The following is a 27604-nucleotide window of genomic DNA, read 5'->3' as shown; positions in this document are numbered from 1 at the left end:
CACTTTCCACCCCACTTTAATTCCCTCAACAGTTTAAACTGTATCAAAATGAAGACTTTGCACAATGACAACTACATGTTACTGTGATATTATGAGGTGGACAGCATCACTGTGCTTCTCACTGAACTGATGAGAGTGTCAGCATAGTGAGTTTTCAATGTTCATCTGTTTGGATGAACTTGCACAGAAGAAATGCTTAGGTGACGTATTCCAAGACAACAAGAAAATGCATTACTCATTCTATGATGTCATATTTGTTTAAAGAATCCCACGCTGTAATAACAAATGCAGCATATTATAAAATAGCTTATTCAATAGCTGTGCAAATTTGAGGGTCCCACTTTATATTAAGTGGCCTTAACTACTATGTACTTACATTTAAATTAATCATTTGATGCAATGCTCTTATTGTGTACATACATGTTTTTACATTGTACTTATATTTTAAAAACACCTGCATGTAATTGGATCTGTAATTAATTTCTGTAATTACATTTATAATTACACTGTTGATCCAACCCTTACACCTTACTCCTACCCTTAAACCTACCCATACCGCCAAAGCTTTCCCTAACCTTACCCGTATCCCACCAAAAGTTGTAATTCAATATGAACCCAATAAGTACATTGTACTTATTTTTTGAGTACATAGTTAAGGCCACTTAATATAAAGTGTGACTGTTTTTTTTAATACTTTTTTCCTTTTACATTTTTTCCCTGAATGTAAAAATAAAGTACACAAAGTGCTTTGCATTCATATTGCATACATGAACTGCAGCGCAGACTAACAGTGAACTTAGACCACCTGAAATTAGTTCTTTAATTCCTAAATAAGCAAATAAACTAAAAATTAAATCCTCAAATACATCAAGTGTGAGTGGACCAAAAAGAAAACCTAGTTCCTTTTGCATTTACAATGTCCACATGACAATAATAAAAATTGTAAAATAATATTCAATAATATTACAATAAAACTGAAAGTATAGCTTTTAAATTCTGTGTGTAGTTAGTTAAGGGGATAGTTCACCCAAAATTATTCCATGATTTACTCCCCCTCAAGCCATCCTAGGTGTATATGACTATCTTCTTTCAGACGAACACAATCTGACATATATTTAAAAATATGCTCAGTCCTCCAAGGTTTATAACGGTTGTGAATGGTAGGCCAAATTATGAAGATTATGCATCCATCCATAAAAAAAGTAATCCATAAGACTCGGGAGGGTTAATAAAGGCCTTTTTGAAGCATATTTAAAACTTTAGAAATTCAAATAACGAGCTTCCGGCGGATGACCGTACGCATGCTGCACACGTCAATTTGGGTGGAAGAACAACCTTTGACCTGACGCAATGACGCACGTGGAGACGCAGAGGAGAGAGCGAAACAAAACACTAGTCACAAATTTTAAAGAAAATTGTCGGAGGATTTCGATATAAGAGAAGAGGAGCTTGAGTATGTTATCCAGCCGTATTTGTTTGAGCCGCAAGAGGCGTCTAAGCTTACGATACTCCTACATCCTGCATCATACATCGCGTCAGAGGATTACTCATTTGGCGCAAGTCGACTTGTGCATTCTGCGTGCGGCCTTTCACCGGAAGCTAGTTGTTTGAATATATAAAGTTTGAAATATGGATATTTTTCTTACAAAAACGCATCCCTTGGCATCAAAAGGCCTTTATCAACCCTGGGGAGTCGTATGGGTTCATTTTTTTATGGATGGATACATTTTTTCTGTCTTCAGAATTTGGTCTACCATTCACAACCATTATAAACTTTGGAGGTCTAAGGATATTTTTAAATATATCTCGGATTGCGTTCGTCTGAAAGAAGATAGTCATATACACCTACGATGGCTTAAGGGTGAGTAAATCATGGAATAATTTTCATTTTTGGGTGAACTATCCCTTTAATATGCTAGTTTTCAAATATGCTTTTCAAATCTGGAGAAGTGTCATGTCATCGTCCTGATGTCTTTAGCAATACAAGAAGAACATAGACTGTTCTTAACAGGGTGTCTGCAATCTTTCCATAGCTCAGTATGAATGTGTTCACACGTAGTAAAACATTTTTTAATATGTCCGACAGAACCACTGTGATTTACAGCAGTTCCTCAGACTTTTATCAGGTCATTTATTCAGCTCATGTCTCCAGAGAGGAGCTCCAGGAAGATGCCTGGCACCCTTAGACACACTCTCATCTCTGACTGACACTAACAGTCTTTTTAGTGATCTTAAGTGTGACATCACTCCATTTCCACAATCATTTTCACTTCACTCTCTATTCTAACAGAATTTAAGGGATGTTGAGTCTGTTCTTTGCTTATATATTTCATCCAACAGGAGCTCAGCACATGCTTTTCTAGATTTTATTTGTTGTATTTGATGCCTTCTTTAACATATAGCTAACACTTTATTTCTATAGTCCACTTTAGACATTCTACTAACTATAAGTAACCTTGCAACTACATGTCAACTAACTCTTAATATAGTAATAGTAGACTGTTTGGGGTTGGGTTAGGGTTAATAGATTGAGTTAACATGACATGTTTCAAGCAAAGTTACTTGTAGATGTCTGTTGGGGGTGCATCAAAATAAAGTGTCAGCACATATGTAGTTGCAAAGTGGACTGTTACCATGCCATGCAATATGTAAATTCAATCATATTTACTAAACTGTCTGTACATTTTGATTCTGATTATTGCATTTTGTCTATTTAAGTTTCTTTTTTAATTTCATCACGATGCAAGTAATTGTTAGTTAGTTATTTGTTTATTCAGTCATCCATCCAAAGAGGAAAAAAACAACAACAAAAAACAAAAACAACAACAACAACAACAACAAAACAAAAACAAATAATTTAAAATTAAATTATATAATCCTTCAACATTTCAAAGACAAGGACAAAGACCGAAAGGGTCTAGGCTGAAGTCTGAACTTATGCCTAGCACCCTTACCATAGAACAATATATCAAGAAGAAAACAAAGTCATACATACCATACTTTACATTACCAAAAACAGAAGTTAAAGCAGAATTAAATAAGGTTAATCATCTTCCCATTAGTTCACACATTTATAATAATAATAATCCTATTTATTAATAATTTATTTACTTTTTTTTTTTATAATTCTAATCCCTTATATTTTTCAATGACACTAAAATTGTAAAAAAAAAAAAAAATACTTTTATTGTATAACACCCTTTTAATTTATCATCTGGACTATTCCACAAATTTACCCCTCTAATAGTAATACATTTACTTTTTTTATTTGTTCTCACATTGTCTTTTTGAAAATACCTATTCCTCTGAGGTTATACTGACTCTCTCTGAGCTTGAACATCTCCTGGAGACTGTGGGGGAGCTGAAGGTTATATGCCTTGTAAATCACAGCTGCTGTATTTAAGTCAACAAGGTCATGAATTTTCAAGGTATTTAATTTTATAAATAAAAGATTTGTTGGTGCAAAATATTTTCCTGATTTACAATTCTAATTGCCTTCTTTTGGAGTAAATAGATTGGATTAATTTTTGACTTTTTAATTATTCCCCCAAATTTCTACACAATAACTAAGGTATGGCAGAATGAGAGAATTGTACAGTAATAATAATGAGTGTTGATTTAGAAAGTTTTTTTTATTTTACACATTATAGTAATAGTTTTAGCAGTTTTCATCTTTACGAAATTTATATGCATTTTCCAATTCAAATATTCATCAATATAAATACCCAAGAATTTATTGGCAATTACCTTTCCAATTTCAATATCATTTATTTTAATTTTAACTTCTTTTTTAATTTTCCTATTGCCAAATATGATATATTTCGATTATTAAAGTTCATTGATAGTTTGTTTATATCAAACCATTTTTTTAATATCCTTAGCTCATTTTCAACAGTATTCAGGAGTTGCTCTAGATCTGTTCCTGAGCAGTAGAGGCTGGTATCATCAGCAAACAGAATACAATCTAGATTTTGTAGGACCTCACAGACATCATTTATGTACATTATGAGTTTACATTATTCATTTGTACATATTGTATCCTTTCACTTAAATAACTTTTCAGCCATGCAAATGCAGTTCCTCTGACACCATATCTTTCCATTTTTTTCAATAGCAATGCATGGTCTATAGTGTCAAAGGCCTTACTGAGATCTATAAATACCCCCACTGTATATTGCTTATTTTCTATTGCTGTTGTTATTTTCTCCACCAGTTCCATGACCGCCATCGAAGTAGACATATTGGACCTAAATCCATATTGTTGATGATTTAGCAATTAATTTTTTTCTATAAATTTGTCAAGCCTGACCACAAACAATTTTTCTAACATTTTTGAAAACTGTGGAGTAATAAAATGGGTCTATAATTTGTGAACTGGTGTTTGTCTCCACTTTTTAAAAAATGGGTATTACTTTTGCAATTTTCATTTTATGAGGAAAGATACCAGTTAGAAAGGACTGATTACAGATGTATGTGAGTGGTGTAACTATGCAATTTATGATGTCTTTTACTAGCCACATGTCTAAACTAGAACAGTCAGTTGATCTTTTATTTTTGAATTTTCCTACAATTCTAATTATTTCATTTTCATCTACACTATTTATAAATAAAGAATTTAGATTTGGTTTTATAAGTTGTTCATTAATTCCAAATTACAATAATTTGATTGGACAAAGTAGGTCCTACACTTACGAAAAAATTGTTAAAAGCATTTGTAATTTCCTGAGTCTTGTTTATAATTAAATTATCTTTAACATAATAATTAGGAAATTCTGCTTTTTTAGGCCCATTCTGGATTATAGTATTCAATACTTTCCAAATCTCTTGGATATTACTCTGGTACTGTTCCAATTTGTTATGATAATAGTTATGATTAAACTTCCTGTTTAATCTAATTATATTTATCAATTTATTTTTATACGTTTTATATCTATATTCTTTTCTTGGGTTCTATATTTCATATATAGTCTATAGAGATGATTTTTCTTTTTACATGCATTCGCTATGCCCTTAGTAATCCATGGCTTATCTGTCCTGTTTTTATGTTTTTTTGCATTTATTGAGTTTTTATTGAACTAAAGCTATTACTATTCAGAGTTTAAAGCACTTTTAGACATATGCTGCATCCCAGTTCACCTATTCTTATACTACGCCCTAAAAGTATTTACTCTTTTTGTGAAGAAAACATACTTTTGTAGCAGAAGAGTAGACAAGCTTTGGAACATACTATTATGTCATAAAATTGCATCTTTAAACGGATGCTCTGTCTTGGTTACTATCCTGTCATAATAAACTGTCCTGTCAATCATCTTGTCAAAGTCAACATCCTCCACATTTCATTTCATTTAATTTACTATCATATTACAGAGAAAATAAGTAGCATGCTGAAATATACCATATAACATGGATAAAATTAAATTATTACTTTTATTATCAGGTTAAATATTGATTATTAGTCACTCAAAACCCTTCATCTAAACCACAACTGTTGGTCGTGCACATCTGCCATGTTTGTATTTTTTTTTTTTTTTTTAACACTTTTTATTTGTGTCTGTAGTTCCGAACCGAATCCTCCTCCACAGAGCAATGAATTGTGGGCAATATTAGCCATTCGAATTTGCACGGATCCACACTTTGAAAATCTACTGGAAATAGTAGACCATCTGGTGACTTCTGGCATACTCTTTTCAACATACTTATGCTTTGGGCCAAACTTAATCAGATCTCACATACTATCTGGGATGGATAGTATCTAGTAAGCTCTTTCCCTCGGGGGAATCCCTGTTGCCATTTTGAACTTTGTCAAGCGGGTGAGAGAAGTTTTTTGTTTTTTTTTGGACAGACCTTCGACCCCTCGATTTTGACAGAGGGAGCAGATCTACTTAATATGTACACTTCAGGAAGACCACAGTTCAAGATGATTGTGATGTCACAGCAGACTGTGCTTTATTTATAACTGTAGTTATAATTGGAGTTAATTTGACTATTAACCACATAATACTGGTAGCTACCTTAAGCTGTCCACCAGTAGTGGGCACTCATGCAGTGTAAGCAATGACGTACATCCGAGTGCATGAGACAGATGGAAGTTAGTGAGGGAAGGCATAAAAAAAATTACTTAAACGCAACCCTAGTTCCCTTTCAAGGGAACTTGCGCTGCATTGAATATGCTGTGGGAACGCCTCAGTGTGATTGCGTTGTGAAGCACATGAAATCAGTCCAATGAGGTGACGGAACGTCATAATGGAGTAATGTCATGGCCAGGAAACTATAAAGCATACCCAAACCAAACCATGCTAGATTCTGTGTCTTCAGCAAGCACTCTCTGTTGAAATCATGTGTCTCATTTGGTGTTGTCTGTCTCTCTCTCTCTCTCTCTCTCTCTCTCTCTCTCTCTCTCTCTCTCTATATATATATATATATATATATATATATATATATATATATTATATTAGACAACTATGGAGAACAAACAGCAGTTCAAGCAGTGTGTTCCTCCCTGTCCTTGTTTCATCACAGGTGGGGATACACATGAGCTTTGTGTTGTCTGTTTCGGAGCAGAGCATGCTCAGGCAGCCCTCGAGGGGGCTGGTTGTGAGCAGTGCAATCAGCTGTCTCTGAAAACAATCCTGCTGGGCGCTCTTCGAGGAGGGCACCTCGGCTCACATTTCTTCTGCTTGTGGTGGAGCGCCGGTACTGCAACAATCCAGCTTTGAGGAGTTGAACAGTGTTAGTATCGATCCTGGTGATGTTGAGGATTTGCCATCTTACACACAGGCAAATGAGAAGCTCATGGAGGTTGTGACTCATGCTGTGGCCAAATTAAACATCAGCTGGCCAGCCGAGAAACAGGAGGTTTGTTATGCAAGCTATTAGACGAATACTAAACTGGTTACATTTTGTGTTTTCAGTCCCCAAACTTCCAATTATTCTAACATCATGGGAGTGAAACAGCATGGTCATTCTTGGGAGGAAGAAACACTTGCGAGCTATCTCTCCCCTGAGTCTGAGTTCTCCCCTTACGACAATCCTAGGTAATGTCCCGATTATCTTGATGGTTCTACGGATTATCTTATCAGATTTTCGTGTGGTGTGAGGTGTGTTAAGAGTGACTGAATCTGTTCGGAAGAACGTCGGAGGTGTCCCGATTGCGAATCAGAAATCCTGATGTGGGGGGAACCCAGAGGACAAATGTAAGCACGCTCTGGAGATTATCACATGAAACTAAACAATATCCAATCAGAAAGTGAGCTGATAGAAGCAGTCTTGGTGCAGCACAAAGTTAAATGAATTTGAAAAATCATTTCAAACACTATCAACGCAATTTCATCCTGCCTATCATCCGTCATGTTTACTCTGAAGTCTCGAGAGATTTTGCAAGATTTCCCTTGTTCTCAATCTTTTCGTGTGTGATGTGCTGTCTTTGTCACATCCCGGCACATCACACACTATAGGAGCAAAACGGTTTAATCTAGGATTTTTTTTGTCCTCATGTTTGTGGTCTCTCACATTTTGAAAATCTTATAAGTTTTCAAAAATCTTTTAGTGTGTACCCAGCATAAGCCTCTAAGAACCACATCTGCGCTAGTGGGTAAAGCATACTTGGCAGCAGGTCAGGCGGCGACATGTTTGCACACTTTGTCCATCCTGCAAGCATATCAAGCCGACCTGCTGAAGGACCTGGACGAGGGCGGAGAAGTGAGTTGTGAAGCTTTCGCTGAGCTCAGGAAAGCTACATATCTATCTCTCCGGGCTACCAAGGAGATGGCCAAATCCATCAGCTGATCTATGGCAGCCCTGGTAGCCACGGATAGGAATTTTTGGCTCAACTTATCTGACATCAAGGAAAGAGAGCCAGTGCCGTCAGGCTTCTGAGGGCAGTCCCCTCCTTGGTGAGTCGGAGTACACTTCATTATAAGGTGCCCGTCTCTCCTCTGTGCCCTCAGTGGGCTGTTCTGCTAACCCTGCCACCTTGTGTGCTTCAGGGCGCAGCGGTTCTCAGAAAACATATGTCTAATTGTTCGGCCGGAAACATAGCGGCGCTGGGACGTTTGCTCCCTCTGAGGAGGGTCTAAGAGGGGCCAATTCTCTTGTTCCCTGCCGGTTCACCACTTTAGGGCACTGAGCTGGTTGCTCGTGTAACACCAAAGGCCAGTCTTGAGAGAGTCAGGGTTTTACAGCCAGTACTTCATCGTTCCAAAGAAGGATGGAGGGTTGCGTCCTATTTTAAATCTGCGCCAGCTAAATCGTTCTGTCAAGAAACTCAAGTTCAGAATGCTCACTCTGAAACAAAAATTGTGTCGCAAATCAGGTCTGTGGACTGGTTTGTCACAATAGATCTAAAGGATACATGTCTCCATTCTTCATCAGCACAGGAAGTTCCTCAGGTTCACTTTCGGGGGTTGAAGCATACCAATGTTGGGTTCTTCCGTTCGGCCTAGCGTTTATCTCCCCACACTTTCACAAATGTGTGGATGCAGCTTTGGCTCCGTTGCGAATCCAGGGCATTCACGTATTGAACTGCATAGATGATTCTAGTTCAGTCAAGACAGTTAGCAGTTCAGCATCGAGATACTGTTCTCGCTCATATGAAAATGTTGTGGTTGAGGCTAAATTACAAAAAAAATTTCTGTCTTCAGCTCAGAGAACCTCTTGTCTAGGTGTAGTATGGGATTTATCTATGATGCAGGCGCATCTATCTCCTGTTCGAGTAGAAGCGATTCTCATAGCCATAAACAAGTTAAAGCTAGGCCAGTCACTCAATGTCAAATGGTTTCAGAGACTGTTGGGTCTGATGACAGCTACATCCAACATGATACCTTTTGGCCTGCTGTACATGAGACCCTTGCAGTGATGGCTCAAAATTAAGGGTTTCTCCCCGAAGGGGAAACCCATTTCGCATGATCAAGGTCACACGGTAATGCCTTTGTGCCTGTGCCATGTGGAAAAAACCTTGGTTTCTTTCCCTAGGGCCAGTGCTGGGAGCTCCTTGTCATCGCGTAATGCTTACAGTGGATGCTTGCCTCACTGGCATGGGGGGGGGTTATCATGAGGGGGGTGATCACCACAGACCCTCAGCTCAGGGTCTGTGGAGGGGCCATTTTCCTTTCCTTTCCTGAGGGGCCACCATGTGTTGGTCCACATGGACAACACAGCGGTGGTCCAATATATAAACCATCAAGGGGGTCTGCGCTTGCACCCAATATGCAAAATGCCGCACCAGTACCTCTTGTGGGCCCTAGGGAAACTGCTGTCACTAAGAGCAGTTTACATCCCGGGCCGTATGAACCAGGGGACAGACATCCTGTCGAGGCAGGGGCTGAGGCCCGGGGAATGGAGACTCCAGCCCAAGGTGGTGAAGCTCCTGTGGGAGCACTTCGGGAAGAAGTGAATCTGTTTGCATCTCAAGAGACGACACACTGTCCAATGTTTTCCTCATGTATCCAGCCCCTCTGTTCCAAGCCTATATGAGTTTCTTTCTTCTGTTGAAAACAAAAGAAGATATTTTAAAGAATGCTGGTAACCAGACAGTTGATGATAGCCAATGACATCCATAGTATTTTTATTTTCCTACTATGGAAGTCAATTGGGCTCATCAACTGTCTGGTTACCAACAGTCTTTAAAATATCTTCTTTTGTGTTCAACAGAAGAAAGAAACTCATACTGGTTTGGAACAACTTGAGGGTAAGGAAATGATGACAGAAATTTCGTTTTGGGGTGAACTATCCCATTAAAGAAATTTTCATTGAAAAAACCTAAGCTCTTTTATTCTTCAAGATAAACTTTTTACTTGAATGCTATGTAGTTTCACAGAAAATTAACTGAGATATAGTTTATAATGGCCATAGCTCAGAGGCATTTATTCCTCTTCATGTTTAGTGTCACGATCACCATCTGTTCCTATCATGTTCCTGCTCACTCCGGACTCCATTTCCCATAATCCTCCCTTGCCTATCACATGCACTCACTCCACCAATCACCTGTTGCCACATACAGCCTAGCACTCCACACTGATCACCACACCCAGCTGCACATCATTACCAGGACTATAAAGGACTTTCACACACACCACCTCACCGCGAAGTCTTGTTAACTCTTGTTGCAATTCTGAGCCTTCCCCTGTGTTTACTGTCTGCCTGTTTGCCGTTACCGTTCCTGCCTGTTCCCTGTTTATTGACCCGTTGCTGCCTGTCCTGACCCTAGCTTTGTATACCGACCTGTGAGTGATATCTGCCAGTCCCGACCTCTGCCTGTACCTGGATTACGACTCTGCCTACCCTCTGCTGTACCTGTTTGCTCCTGATTTACCCTGCCTGTACGAATACGCTTACATTTAATAAAACGCTGCACTTGGATCTCCTGCCTGAGTCTCCCTTCGTTACAGAAGACTTCGCCATCTACGATCCAGCAGCTTCCACGAGCGTTTCCAGCCTCAGCATGGACCCAGCATGGTGTCTCGTCAACCTGCATCAAGGTAGCAGTACCCTCGAGGCACATATTCAAAAGTTTCCGGAGTTTGCTCACTTATCTGATCTGCCAGACTATGCCCTAATAGACTTCTTTGTTTATGGATTAAATGAACCATTAAAGGATTATTTACTTACCAATGGTCCCAGGGATCGTTTATGAAATTCCTGGACTTTGCCCTGCTCACAGTTGATTCAACTTTCACTGTGGGGGTCGCGGAGAAATGCGACATCACACTGAGCCATGTAATGGCGGCCGCTACAGACAACACGCACAAAATGGCGGCTACTACAATACCCCATCATGTCTGCATTGATCACCCAGAGCAACGCCACGTCTCCACTGATCGCCCAGAGAAACGCCACGTCTCCGCTGATCGCCCAGGGTCACGACTCGTCTCTAGATCAGCCAGGGAGTGGAGAGGATTGCGTTGCAGTGTGGCAGATCCACCGATGACTTCAGTACGAGCAGCTGGCATTCCTAAGCATTCGCCAGCCACTTCGCTCTCAAGCCCGGTGGCCGCTTCGCTCTCAAGCCCGGTGGCCGCTTCGCTCTCAAGCCCGGTGGCCGCTTCGCACTCAAGCCCGGTGGCCGCTTCGCACTCAAGCCCGGTGGCCGCTTCGCACTCAAGCCAGCTGGCCGCTTCGCTCTCAAGCCCGGTGGCCGCTTCGCTCTCAAGCCCGGTGGCCACTTCGCTCTCAAGCCCGGTGGCCATTTCGCTCTAGCGCTCTAGACGCAATGGACAAAATGGCTGCTTTGCCAGTGCCCACGGGCAAGATGGCCGCCCCTGCGGTGTTGAAGGTTGTCGGGGGCGTTCCAGCCACTGCATCCGCTCCAGAGACCGCTCCAGCTGGTGAACCATCACCTCACTCTCAGAGGAGGAGGAGGAGGAGGAGGAAGAAGAAGACGTCCTCCTCTCCTCAAGACACAGACGCCCTTCAGGAGGCTGCTGTGGGCCTGGAGACCAGTCCAGAGGTCTCTACTGCTCCGCCCAAGCGCCTTGCTCTGCCGGCGCCACCTGTGCTTCTTGCCCTGCCGGCACCTCCCGTGCTTCTTGCCCTGCTGGCGCCGGCTGAACTCCTCGCCCTGCCGGCGCCACCCGAGCTCCTCGCTCTGCCGGCACCACCCGAGCTCCTCGCCCTGCCGGCGCCGCCCGACCACTTTGCTCTTTCGGCACCACCCAAGCACCTTGCCCTGCCAGCGCCGCCCACACGCCTTGCCCTGCCGGCGTCATCCAAGCTCCTTGCCCATCAACCCGCTACATACTCCATTGATTTCCCCAAGAACTTTTGGGGGGGGGGGCAGTATACCTAGGGGTGGGGAGCTTGTGGGTGGGGACCTTGCCCGACCACTACTGGCATGGGCCTTTGAACTGTTATGGCCACCTTTGAACTGCAATTTATTATGGCCATTATTGGACTCTGACCCGCTGGGGTCATCTATGGACTTTGTCCCGCAGTGGCCGTCTAAACCACCTGACCTGCCGTGGCTGCCCAAGCCACCTGACCTGCCGTGGTTGCCTGAACCACCTGACCTGCAGTGGCTGCCCAAGCCACCTAACTTGCCGTGGCTGCCCGAGCCACCTGACCTTCCATGGTTGCCCGAGCCACCTGACCTGCCGTGGTTGCCCGAGCCACCTGACCTGCTGTGGCCGCCCGAGCCACATGACCAGCCGTGGCCGTCCGTGGCTCTTGACCCTCCGTGACTGCCCGTGGCTCATGATCCTCCATGGCTGCCCGTGGCTCCTGACCTGCCGTGGCTGCCTGAGTGCATGGACCTGTATTGGGGACCCTGTTCTTGTCGGCATACAGGTCCCCAATGCACCCCCCCCCCCCTTCCGGGAGGGGGGCATTATGTCACGATCACCATCTGTTCCTGTCACGTTCCTGCACACTCTGGACTCCATTTCCCATAATCCTCCCTTGCCTGTCACATGCACTCACTCCACCAATCACCTGTTGCCACATACAGCCTAGCACTCCACACTGATCACCACACCCAGCTGCACATCATTACCAGGACTATAAAGGACTTTCACACACACCACCTCACCGCGAAGTCTTGTTAACTGTTGTTGCAATTCTGAGCGTTCCCCTGTGTTTACTGTCTGCCTGTTTGCTGTTACCGTTCCTGCCTGTTCCCTGTTTATTGACCCGTTGCTGCCTGTCCTGACCCTAGCTTTGTATACCGACCTGTGAGTGATATCTGCCAGTCCCGACCTCTGCCTGTACCTGGATTACGACTCTGCCTACCCTCTGCTGTACCTGTTTGCTCCTGATTTACCCTGCCTGAACGACCACGCTTAGATTTAATAAAACGCTGCACTTGGATCTCCTGCCTGAGTCTCCCTTCGTTACATTTAGCTCCTACACACCTGCCTGGAAGTTTTCATTGATCCATGACCTTGATTAGATGCTTCAGGTGTGTTTAATTAGGGCTGGAGATAAACTTGGCTGGAAAACTTAGACAACCCCTACCATATTATTTCTTTTGATATTGAAGCATTAATAGATTTTAGAAAAATAGATTACATAAACAGAGTTTAATTATTCTATAATCATAGACTATTTTGTGTTGAGCAATTAAAAAAAGTGAATCATGTCGTGTTAAGTATATTAACATTCTTGAATGTGACTGTATGTTTGACAGCTGAATTGACTTGCAAGTAACATCATTCTTTCTTTTTCAGATTTCAGAGAACCCAAAGGAAAAGAGGCAGCAGATTGATGTAAGACAGATTTTTAAAACCTGAACCACTGGAACACCTGTAGTTATAATGACATCCGACTTCTGAAGCTAATTTTATTTTTAAAGGTTGTAATGCTTTTGTCCTATGTATATACCTCTGTGAATGAATGAACAAGCTATGTATATACCTCTGTGAATGAATGAACAATTTAAGCTAATAAAAATATATATAAATTGGGCTTCCCAATGCAGTTCCTCTGAATGAGACATCTGACATGATCTCAGTGAAGGCTCAGAAAAACTGCATAATGAGGGTGCAAATCAGCTAAAATGGCAAAAGGTACACCCTACTGTCTTGCTGGGCTCAAGCTTGCTAGTGCACATCAGATGCACTATTTAAGACAGGGCCAGAGAGAGTGGATATTTTTAGTATTTTAATATTTCAAATAATGTCTTATCTGCATGTCGTTTTAATACAACTCTGTCAAGTAATTGTCATGGATTTCTGAGCTTACCGCTGAATGCCTTCAACACTCTGGGCAGGTGAAACAGAACTTCAGGTCTCTGTAAAGTCACTCTCCTATAGGGAAAATATTGGAACTATGCTGAAAACAGTTATATTGTAAAGATGTCTATTCAAAGTCAGAAGAAGTTCATATGAAGCCTACTATGGCTAAGATTATCTAGCGTTCAAACGTTTGCCATCAGTAAGAGTCTCTGTGCTACAAAACAATTGTGCTACTTAATGTTTATATATATATATATATATATATATATATATATATATATATATATATATATATATATAATATATATGAGCAATATCACACGAGTAGCCGTGCGATATGGCTGTATATCAGCACGCTGTGATTCATCCGTAGGCACGAGGCCGCAGGCCGAGGCTATTACCTGTGTCTGGTATATTGCATTACATTCATTCTTCAAGTCGATGTCCATAATATTATATCCTTTATACAAGTCCGTTTGAATGTCTGCTGAGGAAAGTGATCTTTGTCTTTTTTACAGCTTTGGGAATTTTCCATAGCATCCATTAGGTTTACACCACAGCACTAAAACAACTTCCTTTTGCAAAAGTTCCTTTCAATTTAAAAGTCTCTTGTGACTCCCTGACTAATTCTCCTGTAAAGTGTTGCCGCCATCTAATGGCGTATTAATGTAATGTTCACTCAATCCATATTACAATGGACATATTTATATAAAATCATATTTATTGAACAACAAATAAGCACAATTGTACAGTTCAGTCAAACATAAAGCACTAGTTATTAAAAAAATAGGTCACCATTTACGCTGGTATGTGGGTTTCACAAATATTTAACGAATGAAAAGGATTTTAAAGAGCTTGTGACAAAACCTCATAACTCCATTGGCTCCTCAAACTGCCAATCAAGCCTCATTAATCCGCCTGTGCACACGCAGTTTGGACATCTCCTCTGTGCAGTACAAAGGTAAATAAAGATCTGATGTTTGAAAAAAAAAATTGTAGGCCTAAAGCATTTTTTTTACTAAAAAAAAACATGTGTTTTTTTTAATAAACAATGTTTTATAAACAATGTTTTTAAAGTTTAATGTTTTACGTATTTGAAGCGGAGAAGAGTCTGATATGTCCCGTCTAGTTGTAGCCAATGTGCTATAAGGATGTAACGTAACGTTTATTATTATCAAATTTAATATAGCACAATTCGACTTGCTCTGTAACAAATAATAGATTAATAAGACCAAAGATTGCCCTTCTATGTACTCAAATTGAATTTATGTCTCATGTTTAACCACTATAAGAGCCAGCGGCAAATCCCAGAGGCACTGGCCGAGATGAAGCTGTTCTCGGCAGTTACAGAAGCACTGAACGGCCGCTGACGCACTCAAGCTCGCATCTCCGAAAACGTTAAAAAACAAATTGTAAAATAGGCTCTGTTATTAAATATGAGTCACATATTTCAGGTCTAAACAACTACATTCTCGCCTAAAAAACTATTAAAACTACAGTTCGTGGTACAAGAAGTAGTATTTGTAAAAATTACGGTTGATTTGATCGGCCGCCATGACGGTCACTTTAAGCAGAGTGATACAAACGGTGAAAAGGCAGTAGGAGTGCTGTTATCACTGAAATATCGCATGGCTATCAGCCAATCAGATTCGAGAACCAGACAGAACTGTTGTATAAATATATATATAGTTCTGCTCATCAATATCAATATTACTAAGGGGCAGTTTCCCGGACAGAGATTGGGCCTAGTCCTAGAATAACCTACCAGGAGGCAGGTTTAACTTCAGATTAACATTGTGTTTCAAAGACACATGTCTTACTTGGATATATATATATATATATATATTTATATATATATATATATATATATCGATATTGATATACACTGTGTGTATGTAATGCGTGTATGTATATATATATAGGGGATGTATATAAGGGGGGGGGGGCAGTTGCCCCCCCATAATTTTATATATATTATATAAAATATATAGCTCCTGGCAAGGAGCCACTACTGTTCTCTAGTGAGACTTCATCCGCATAACTCTCACGCAAAGTTTGCTCATTGTTTGTGTGATATCAACTGGCTCGGCTTCATGGTTTAAAATCGTAATACCTATTATCAATATTGCGACGTGACATTTTTCTTTATCATCAGTTGCTCGCAAAAGGATGAACTCTGATTCCAGATATCGTCCGCGTCATTTCCCGTGATAATACAATTAAGTGAATTATTAAATAAATAAGTAAAAAAAAGGAACAAGCAAACTTAAACTTTTTTGCTTAAAACTTCCGCGAATAATTTGCTGATGCAGGTACAAAAAGATGTTTACCTGCAAAAAAAAAAATAAATTCTTGCCCCCCCCTAACTCGAGAGTCAAATGTCGCCCATGTATATATATATATATATATATATATATATATATATATATATATATATATATAAAATAGTTTTTTTTAATTTTTTTTTTTAATTTTTGTTCACTTTATTTAAACAATTTATTTTGATTGAACACCATTGTTTTAGGTTCAAATGTGATTGCTTCATGTTAAATTGACTTGAAATGGTTACTAGAACTCACTTGATGTTTTCATTTTGAAATAACGTTTCAGTCAAGTGACCCAATCAAACAGGACTTTCACTTCCCATCATGCTTTGCACCGGGCTGAAGTGGGAGGGTAAATGTTGAAAAAGTGTTATTTTATGCATTTTTTTAATTTTATTTTATTTTTTTAGAAAAAATTGAATATGGAGAGACTTATTACTGTTTATTATGTAAAAGTTTTTGATATGTTAGTGTTTTTTGGAGATTACTGTTGTGGTGAAGTTTTGAGCTTGTGTTTGGGTTGAAGACCTGCTAACAAGAATGGCTTTTTTTATATAATGAAGCAAACACTATGATAGTGCTTTGGATCAAACCAGTATCATTTCTAGAGTGCCAACACCGATTATAACATGTGTAAATAGTTATGTTTAGTGTTTTTTTACGTAAAGACAAAACAAAAGCATTAATAATATATATATATATATATATATATATATATATATATATATATATATATATATATATATATATATATATATATATATATATATATATATATATTCATCTATTTAAATAGAATTCATTACAAACAGATTTCCAGGCATTTTTTTCCCCACAGTGTCACAGACACGCCAGGCTCCACCTCACCACAGTACCCACGCACCCAATCACCAGCTTATTAATCACCGCCACCTGCACCTCATTCACTCTGCAATCACCAGCACTACAAAGCCACCACTCTCACACACACTCACTGTCCGGTCTCGTTTGCACTACGCCTTGTACATGCTTACCTTAAGGACTCCCCTTCAACATACTTACCTGCTCCAGCGATCTCCTTCATCTCCTTCGTCTCCTGGTCCCTTCGTGTGCTTACCCATCTGTGTGTGTGAGTGTCTCCAACGTCTCCCTCCATCTCAGCTCAACTCCTGGATCCACAAACCACACAAGGACAGTATTACTTTATATTCATCTCTCAAGAACCTGATAACAGCCATTACCACTCTGTGTTCCACATATTGTTCCAATAAACTCACCTGGATTGCTTTTATCTCTGCCTCCGTGTCTATATCGTAACAGAAGACCGGACCATAACAACTAACGGCATGATGACAAACGATCCATTCCAGGAACTCGTGGACGTGCTGCGTCGAGCACTCACACCACAGCCCTCAACATCGTCATCCCACAACACGGCTGTCTCCGCACCCACCAGCACCACTCCTTCACCTGCATTCACCGCCAGTCCCATGGCCAAACCGGCGCCCTACTCTGGATCGGCGGAGGAATGCAGCGGATTTCTTCTCCAATGTGAGCTGGTCCTGGAGATGCAGCCGCACCTCTACACCACAGACACGGCTAAAATAGCGTTCATTATTTCACAACTGCAAGGGAAGGCTCTGCAATGGGCAGATTCGTTGTGGACCCAGAAAGGCCCAGTCGTCCAATCCTATTCGGCGTTCGTCTCCCACTTCCGGGAAGTATTCGGGAAACCTCTGACTGATTCCTCGACTGGTGAGAAACTTTATAATCTAAAGCAAAGAAACCTATCTGTTAACGAATATGCCTTGCAGTTTCGAACGCTAGCCGCCACCAGCGGATGGAACGAGCAAGCCCTCATCACCACGTTCCGTCAGGGGCTGGAACCCTCCGTGCGGCTGCATCTGCGCTGCATACGAGGACTCCATGGGATTAGAACGCTTCATCCAACTCGCCATCCGCGTGGGGTCCCGTATGCAGTCGTGCATTCAAGAACACCAGGGCCAGTCATCCACCACTAACCTCCTCCGTCGGTCCGAACCCGTCAGCTCCCCAGAACCAGCCAACGAACCCATGCAAATTGATCACTCTCGCCTCACCCCTAACGAAAGACAAAGAAGGCTGGCCCTGAATCTCTGTCTCTATTGCGGAACAATGGGGCATAATCTCTCCACATGCCCAATCCGTCCTCCTCGACCCGTGGTGAGTGCAATATTTCCCTCCATTCAGAAAATGAAACCACTCACTACAACTGTAACTCTTACTGCTGCTAACATCTCTGTTCCAGTGGTGGCGCTCCTTGATTCAGGGTCAGCCGGAAACTTCATCTCAGGCACCCTCTGTAGACAACTCAACCTTAAGATCTCTCCTTCACCCACGAGCTATCAAATCCACTCCATCACGGGCAAACCCCTAAGCCGCAGACACATCCGTCACTGCGTGGGTCCACTACAACTCAGCATCGGTATCCTGCACACTGAACACATCCATTTGCTGGTTCTGGAGGAATCCACCGCTGACGTGGTTCTAGGGCGCCCGTGGCTGGAACAACACAACCCCAACATCTCCTGGCGCACGGGCGAAGTCCTGAAGTGGGGCGATCACTGCTTCCCAGACTGCTTCCCAGCGCTTCCTGTTCCTAAACCTCCACTCTCCAAGTCTCTTCTCGTGAATGCCACGTCCATCGAGAGCCCTGTTGAGAAGCGCTCGGTGGATGTTCCCCCTGACTACGCCCCCTTCAGCGACGTCTTCTGCCCGCAACGCGCCTCCAAGCTTCACTCCACACCTGACATGGGACTGAGCAATCGATCTGCTGCCGGGTGAACCAGTGCCCAGGGGACGCATATACCCCCTGTCCATACCGGAGGAGAAGGCCATGGAGGAATACATCAAGGAGGCACTCGAACAAGGTTACATCCGCCCGTCTACTTCCCCTGCTGCTTCAAGCTTCTTCTTCGTGGCAAAGAAGGACGGAGGCTTGAGGCCATGCATCGATTACCGTGCACTCAACAAGATCACCATCAAGTTCCGATACCCACTTCCCCTGCGTCCCAGCGGCCCTGGAACATCTCTCGCGGTGCCACTGTGTTCACCAAGTTGGACCTCCGCAGCGCGTATAACCTCATCCGGATACGTGAGGGGGACGAGTGGAAGACCGCCTTCGTCACGCCCACTGGACACTACGAGTACCTCGTGATGCCGTATGGCCTGGTCAACGCCCCCTCCGTATTCCAGGATTTCATCCACGAGGTGCTCCGGGAGTTTCTCCATAAGTCCGTTCTGGTTTATATAGATGACATCCTCATCTACTCCCGGAGCTTGGCCGAACATCGCCACCACGTTGCGGAGGTCCTCCAGCGCTTACGGCAGTTCCATCTCTTCCTCAAGGCTGAAAAATGCTCATTCCACCAACCCTCCGTCCAGTTCCTGGGGTACGTGATTGATCACAGTGGCATCCGGATGGACGAGGGGAAAGGTCTCCGCCATACAGTCCTGGCCCACTCCTACCACCATCAAAGAACTCCAAAGATTCCTAGGTTTCTCCAATTTCTATCGCCGGTTCATCAAAAACTACAGCACAATCGTCAGTCCACTCACCAACCTCCTCCGTCACCAGCCCAAGTCTCTGTCCTGGTCTCCATTAGCCACCGACGCCTTTGAGACCCTGAAGAAGGCCTTCACCACCGCTCCCCTCCTCGTCCACCCTAACCCGGACCTCCCGTTCATAGTAGAGGTGGACGCATCTACCACCGGAGTGGGAGCGGTCCTTTCACAGCAGCAGGGGACACCAAGTAGACTCCATCCATGCGCCTTCTTCTCCCGCAAGCTCAACCCGGCGGAGGTCAACTACGACATCGGTGACCGCGAACTCCTGGCTGTCAAGCTTGCCCTTGAGGAGTGGAGGCATTGGTTGGAGGGAGCTACTCACCCATTTCAAGTCCTCACTGATCACAAGAATCTCGAATATCTGAAGGCCGCAAAGAGACTCAATCCTCGCCAAGCTCGCTGGGCTATGTTCTTCTCTAGATTCAACTTCTCCATCTCCTACCGTCCTGGTTCAAAGAATACGAAGGCTGACGCCTTATCTCGCCTCTATGCTCCTGAGGAAAAGCCCGAAAAACCTGATACTATTCTGCCGGAGTCCATCTTCGTGAGCCCCATCCAGTGGTCCGAAGAAACCATTCCCTCCGCCAATGCCTCCACACGCACTCCGCCGGGTTGCCCACCGGGCTTGCAGTACATCACACGGACACGTCGCACTCCACTCCTGCACAACGTTCACTCTTCACTTGGCACTGGTCACCCGGGGGTCAAGGAGACCCTCTCGTTGCTCAAACAACGCTTCTGGTGGCCCAACATGGCCAACGACGTCAGGAGGTACGTGCAGGGCTGCAGGGAGTGTGCCATCTCCAAGAGCCCACGCCATCTTCCCACCGGCAAGCTCTTTCCTCTGCCCGTTCCTGAGAGACCCTGGTCACACCTGGGAGTGGACTTCGTCACCGATCTCCCCGAGTCTGACGGTCACACATGCATCCTGGTGGTGGTAGACCGCTTCTCAAAGTCCTGCCGTCTGATACCCCTGGAGGGTCTACCTACCGCCATGGCCACCGCAGAACTAATGTTTAATCATGTTTTTCGCTATTATGGATTACCTGAAGACATCGTCTCCGACAGAGGACCCCAGTTTGTCTCACACGTCTGGAAAGCCTTCTTCTCCCTCCTGGGTGTGACCGTCAGCCTATCGTCTGGATACCATCCTCAGTCGAACGGGCAGACGGAACGGAAGATCCAGGAGATCGGCCGCTTCCTGCGTACCTTCTGTCACGGCCACCAGAACTCCTGGAACCAGTACCTGGGTTGGGCCGAGTACGCACAAAACTCTCTCCGCCAAGCCTCAACGGGACTAACACCCTTCCAGTGCGTACTCTGCTACCAACCCCCGATGTTCCCCTGGGACGGGGAACCCTCCAACGTTCCGGCAGTCGACTACTGGTTCCGGGAGAGCGAGAGGGTGTGGGACTCAGCTCACCACCAGCTGCAGAGGGCCCTGCGCAGACGCAAGATGGCAGCCGACCTTCGACGCTCCGAAGCTCCTGTCTACCAGCCGGGGCAGAAGGTCTGGCTGTCCACCCGGGACATCAGGATGCGTCTGCCCTGCAAAAAGCTGAGTCCCCGCTTCATTGGCCCGTTCACCATCCTTCGGCAGATCAACCCCGTCACCTATCGTCTCCAACTCCCGGCACAGTATAGTAGAATCCATCCTACATTTCACGTGTCTCTACTTAAACCTCACCACCCTTCTGTTGTTCCCTCCACAGAGCCTGACGTGGCAGCCGCCGGGCCCCCCTTCCACTTCTCCTAGAAGACGGCACAGCCTACGTGGTCCACGAGATCTTGGATTCCCGGCGCCGTGGTGGTAAACTCGAATACCTCGTGGACTGGGAGGACTATGGTCCCGAGGAACGCTCATGGATTCCCAGGAACGATATCCTTGATCCTCTTCTGTTACAGAACTTCCATACCAACCATCCAGACAGACCTGCCCCACGACCCAGGGGAAGACCACCACGACGTCGGGGTCCGCGGCCCTCAGGAGCGGGCCGTGGGAGGGGGGGTACTGTCACAGACACGCCAGGCTCCACCTCACCACAGTACCCACGCACCCAATCACCAGCTTATTAATCACCGCCACCTGCACCTCATTCACTCTGCAATCACCAGCACTACAAAGCCACCACTCTCACACACACTCACTGTCCGGTCTCGTTTGCACTACGCCTTGTACATGCTTACCTTAAGGACTCCCCTTCAACATACTTACCTGCTCCAGCGATCTCCTTCATCTCCTTCGTCTCCTGGTCCCTTCGTGTGCTTACCCATCTGTGTGTGTGAGTGTCTCCAACGTCTCCCTCCATCTCAGCTCAACTCCTGGATCCACAAACCACACAAGGACAGTATTACTTTATATTCATCTCTCAAGAACCTGATAACAGCCATTACCACTCTGTGTTCCACATATTGTTCCAATAAACTCACCTGGATTGCTTTTATCTCTGCCTCCGTGTCTATATCGTAACACACAGCTGATGTATTTTGCTTGCTTTAAAATAAATGTCTTTTTTAGTTTAGTTTTTATATTGGAGTCTGCTGCCAATGTTTTACTTGGATTTGCTTCTCAGTTTCATGCAATTTTAAGCTTTTCTTGGTACATTCCATGTTTTACAGGCAACCTCCCTCATGCTAATTCAGATTAGCACAGTTGGTTTTAAATTAATCTAGTTTATTTTAAGTCTGGACTCCATAGTCCAGGTTTTAGTAATCTGTACTTAATCTGTGTTTCAGAAAGCCATTTTTTAAGCAATGATTAACTATTCTAGATTAAGGCCTATCCTGGCTTAATTTAAACCCTGTCCGGGAAACTGCCTCAATTTGTCTCACAGAAAGGCTCGATATCACTAATCTGGCAAACTATTCAAATGCACATCAATCAACAAGCTTGTAAATATGACTTTGGGTTGCTTCAGAAGGTCAGTGAATGCAACGTGTCATATAAGGCTGAGACTAGATCAAGTTATACAGTAAACCTTTCAATGATGTCACTGTCATGTCATCAGTTGAAAGACAGACAATAACAAAATCTCAGGAGGCTGATAGATTCCCATTGTCTTTCCAGGCACCGAACTGTCCAGACAAAAGAATTTGGTTTAAATGTTGATGAGATTGATTGTTTTTCTTACAAGATTTAAAGATAGACTAAGGGAGTGTCAGACTGGGTTGCCATTGACTGTGTCTTATTCAACATTGAGAACGTGATGACAGGATCTGACTGACAAAGTGTGTGTATGACTCTGACAACAAAAGGATTTAGTTTCTTCAGTCTAGACTTGGAGTGAAACTTTGCAACAGTCTGATTATGGAAGTTTCCTTACCTTTCCTGAAGTTGTCTTGAGGGAATCAATCCAGCCCTGAGGTTGGCGTCACCGTACTGTCTGGCCTGCCACCAGGTGTCATCTTCTTGGCTTACAATCTGTAACACATCTCCTCTATGGAATTCCAACCCAGCATCTTTGCATGGAATAGCGGGATCTGCTTGGGGATCATAGTCAAAAAGTGCCCTCACAAAGATCTGCAAGAATCCATAAACACATGTAGATATGTCACCAAGTTTGGTTTTAATTATCTGGAGTGTAAAATGCAATGCAGAAAACTGCTCTGTTCACTTTGATTTTCGTAAAGTGACCTTGGTATCTATGGTCTCTTGCTCTTCTTTGGTGCCTGGGATGACTTTGAAGGTCACTGCTCCTTCTGACTGAGCCTGGAAGATGTGATAATGAATACAGCTTACAAGGTTCAGATAACACTTATACTACTGGTCAAAAGCTTGGAATAATTACCATTTATTTTTTAAATGTTCTTTTTAAAGAAGTCTCTTATGCTCATAAAGGCAGCATTTATTTCAAAATACAGTAAAAACAGTAATATTGTATACATACAAATTTAAAATTTCTAAATATTATTTCAATTTTATAGAACTGAATATATTTTAAAATGTAATTTATTCCTGTGATGGCAAAGCTGAATTGTCAGCAGCCATTACTCAAGTCTTTAATGTCAAATCATTCTAAAATTCAGAAATCATTCTAATATGCTGATATGACACTATTATCAATTATTATTGGTGCTCAATTTTTAATAATGGTTATTAGATACTAGATCATCCACTGTGAAGGCCTCATCAACACGACAACCAGTGGCACAGATCCTCAACAACCGTCCATATCGGCATGATAAATACGATCCTCAACTGGATGGAACTGAAATAAATACTTTGAATGTTGCGATCCTATCGGACTTATGATAGCATCCTGAGTCGTAACAAAGCACTGTTCACCAGAGGAGAACTGGCCCCCCGACTGACCCAAGTTTTTTTTTTCTCCATTTTAACACCTATTTGCCACTTGTTTGCCACCTGATGTCACCTGTTGGAGTTTGGGTTCCTTGCCGCTGACGCCTTTGGCTTGCTTATTTGGGGACACTTGACATTTGACTTGACATTTGATATTCAACAGTGCTTTGATCTGCCTGCATTGACACTATTCTAGAAGAGCTGCTGTGCAGCCAAATGTACCAGTTATTGTTATTAATGTTTTTGTGGAAACCATGATTTTTTTTTCAGGATTCTTTAATGAAAAGAAAGTTAAAGAAAAAAATAATTGATTTGAAATAGAAATCTTTTGAAACATTATGAATGACTTCAATGACACTTTTGATGAATTCATTGTATCCTTGTTGGATAAAATTATTGATATTATTATTATTATTATTTATCTTCACTACCATTCAAAATTTGCACAAAAATATTAAGCAGCAAAACATTCCTGGTTAGAATATTAGAATGATTTCTGATTTTTTTTTTTTTTTTTTCTCCAAACTTGTAGGAACAAAAATAGAATGTAAATTTGTTAGGCTCCAGAAAACCCTCAAACACAAATGCACACTGCTTCAAAGTAATGCACAGACACACCAATTGCCCAAACACATTCACACATGCAGCTTAGACTAACAACAGTTTATATTCTGATATTTCTGGTAGTGCTGGTCTAGCCAGCTTAGCCATGCTGACCAAGAGAGGTTTGCTGGTTAAGCTAGTTAAGAAACCTGATGTGCACCAGCACACTAGCATCCCATGCGGGGAACCAGTATCCAAAAACACCATATGCTGGTGACCATAAATGCATACTAGTATGGGAATGATCTCCTCTGGGTTCTTGTGCTCCACTGGAACTCCATTGACTTCCTTGAGCTTGTCACCTTCATGAATTAGACCTGTAGCATTAACCAGAAAAACAATGAGAAGAAAGTCTTAGAAGAAAGCAGAATTAATTACATTGAACATTGTTGTGGTGAATTCATTTATTTCAATGCAAAGCTCTTATTCACTAATTATTTCAATTATTTCCATTCTTATCAGCACAAATGCCTTTTGATACAAATTGGGCTTACTATAGATGGTGGCTTATCCACAAAGCTTATATGTAGTTTTTTCCATATAAAATTAAAATGATCCAATAATAAATAAAATTATTCAAACTGATGCTATGTATTTTCCATGGACATGTATTTTTCTTAAAAATAATTGTATTTAAATTACACATTTTTATGCATTTCTATTGTCGTAGATGCAGTAATCCATGAAATTCTAATCAAAGAATTGTAAAGAGCATTACAATCACATTCACTGTGCAGCTGAGCACACTTACTGCATTTGATGATTCAGATGCTTGAATCAAGGGTTCTTTTATTGCATTAATCTATTTGTTTTTAAGAGAACAGAACACTATGGTTAAAGAGGTTACAATATGAATACATTTAAAGCACTTCTCACCACTCCGATCAGCAGCTCCTCCTCTCATGACCCGAGCTACAATTATAGCTCCGGTGGACTCGTCTCTCTTTATGGTGGCTCCCTGGAACATAGAAATGTTTGCTGAGGGTCTGTAGGCTGTCATTCAGAAATAAAAATCTAAGGTTTCAGAATTCATTCAAAGCAAATCAACTCGAGTTCAAAGCAAAGCTCGAGTTCAGATCTGGAGGGACCAATTACTAGCAAACAATCCCAGTTTGCCTTGTAAATCAATATGTGACTGTCAGGATCCTAGTCCAAGTAGAAATCTGGACAGAAATTTCAGTAGAGATGGCGATACAGGTGTGAATATCACAATAGGAATCTTAAACATGTTATGCAGTGGGAGCCGAGCATTAAATGTTCCATGAAACCATGATGAATAAGTCAAACTTAATAAGGGGAACTCTTGTCTTAGCTAAAATTAAGACAAAAAAGCTTTTGTGTAAATCACACAGCTTGTTGACATTATGTCAAACATATGATCAGTTTTCTTTTAGTGTCTGATGGAAAAAATCAGCAAGTCAAATCAAGTCACCTTTATTTATATAGCACTTTTTACAATGCAGATTGTGTCAAAGCAGCTTTACAGTGATAACTGGCAAATAATTTTGGCTGCACAGCAGCTCTTAAAGAAAATGGTGTCAATTTCAGTATTGATTCATTCCTTTGTAAAAATCAATAGTTATTAATTTAGGTAATTTATCTATATATCAGCACTGGAGAAAACAGTGATGTCATCGTCCAGCTCAGTTCTGTTCGCATACAATGGTGTCCATGCAGGCAGATCAAAAACATTGTTGAGTATCGAATATCAAGTGTCAAGTGTCCCCAACTAAGCAAGGCAATGGTAGCCAGTGAAATGAATCTTTCAGATTAATTGGATCTAAACACACATCAAATTTGACCTTGATAAATTAGATATAATCATTAGCAGCATCTCACATTGCTTAGAGTTTTATTCATGGATCAAATTATTAATTTTACAAGCATCATCTCCTAGGGCAATCAAAACACCAACCATGGCCACCACGCCACAGTTGCACTACTGCATAGGCTAAACTCTCCTAAATATATTAATGGCTTTCAGAGGTCCAAACTAGTCTAAACTATAGTTAAAAGAACATTTTAGTCATTAAAGGGCCTTTGACATGACCCGATTCAGGAGACCAAGCTTTAACAAGCCTGTTTAGAAGCAGACAATGAGGTACATGATAGTAGTTAAGCCTCATGGGACACAGATACAGGAGTTAGGAGGCCCACATAGTTCCTTGACCACAGAAGCCAAAATGGCCTGTAATCCTTAATCACAGGGCTCAGGTCCCCTATTAGAAGCACAAACCGATGGATTGTGGAGTACTTCCTAGTTCCTCCTCATGCTTCTTAAATAGAAAATGGGAAAGCCATGACCCAGTGTTTATAGCTCTCTACCCATGATGCGGAAAAAAAGACGGGTTCTGGACTGTGCCTCTTTAAAATTGTCTGCTCCAAGACAAAACAATCATATTTAAGGTTAATAGTTTAATCACTGATCACTAACCCCATCTGCCCGGTCTGACTTCCACTAAAATAATCCTTTTAAACCACAAACATTTTCACTGGAACATCGAGCACAGGCCAAACCTGATGACGGGAAATGCTGTTTGTATCTGTGTATGTAATGGGTGGAGGGAATGTCATGGTAGTATGAAATGTCAGGTAGACTACTAGATTTTATGCAAAGAAATTGAGAAACAAACAAACAAACAAAGATTTATTTGTACATCCAAACCACTAAACAATACAAGAAAAGGAAGTATAGATACCACACTCAAAAAAATAACTTGTTGGTCTAACTTAATTCAATTATGACACCTATTTTCACACAGTTGAACTGATTTATTTGAACTTAAGCTAGGTTAATTGTACTGATGAGTAAAATTCATCCTAATTGAATGAGATCACACCAGTTTCATTTGACATATTCTGTGAATGTTTCCTGAACATAATTCATTCTTGTTGATCCAACCAGTGCTATTGCAATTCAGACTGGTGCCCTTGTGCAGTGTTGCTCAAGTTTTCTGCGCGTTTAAGGAAATGGAAAGACCTGTTAGTGTTTAAGTGTTTAATGTTTAGTTATTTTGAACATTTAAAAGAGTTTGTAGCGTATACATTATTTATTTTTTTTTTTTGTTATAATCGTGGTGAAGATGTGCGCTTGTGCTTAGGTTGTGAGTAGCTGTTATACACAGACA

General features: G+C 42.0%; 1 protein-coding gene across 1 annotated transcript in view; it reads right to left on the bottom strand.

Moving 5' to 3' along the window:
* The window catches only part of mpp7b (MAGUK p55 scaffold protein 7b), a 92524-nt gene that overhangs the window by 49387 nt on the left and 15533 nt on the right, over positions 1–27604 (bottom strand). The window contains exons 7-13 of the mRNA XM_067364047.1: positions 25353–25434; positions 24708–24793; positions 23208–23282; positions 22897–23093; positions 13691–13736; positions 7464–7471; positions 3206–3219 (exon numbers count right to left, since the gene is read on the bottom strand). Coding sequence (XP_067220148.1) covers positions 3206–3219; positions 7464–7471; positions 13691–13736; positions 22897–23093; positions 23208–23282; positions 24708–24793; positions 25353–25434 — 508 coding nt within the window. The remainder of the gene's footprint in view (positions 1–3205; positions 3220–7463; positions 7472–13690; positions 13737–22896; positions 23094–23207; positions 23283–24707; positions 24794–25352; positions 25435–27604) is intronic.

This window comes from Chanodichthys erythropterus, chromosome 16, assembly GCF_024489055.1.
Source record: "Chanodichthys erythropterus isolate Z2021 chromosome 16, ASM2448905v1, whole genome shotgun sequence".
NCBI classification, from domain to species: Eukaryota; Metazoa; Chordata; class Actinopteri; order Cypriniformes; family Xenocyprididae; genus Chanodichthys; species Chanodichthys erythropterus.
This window is presented reverse-complemented; position numbering and strand designations above follow the sequence as displayed.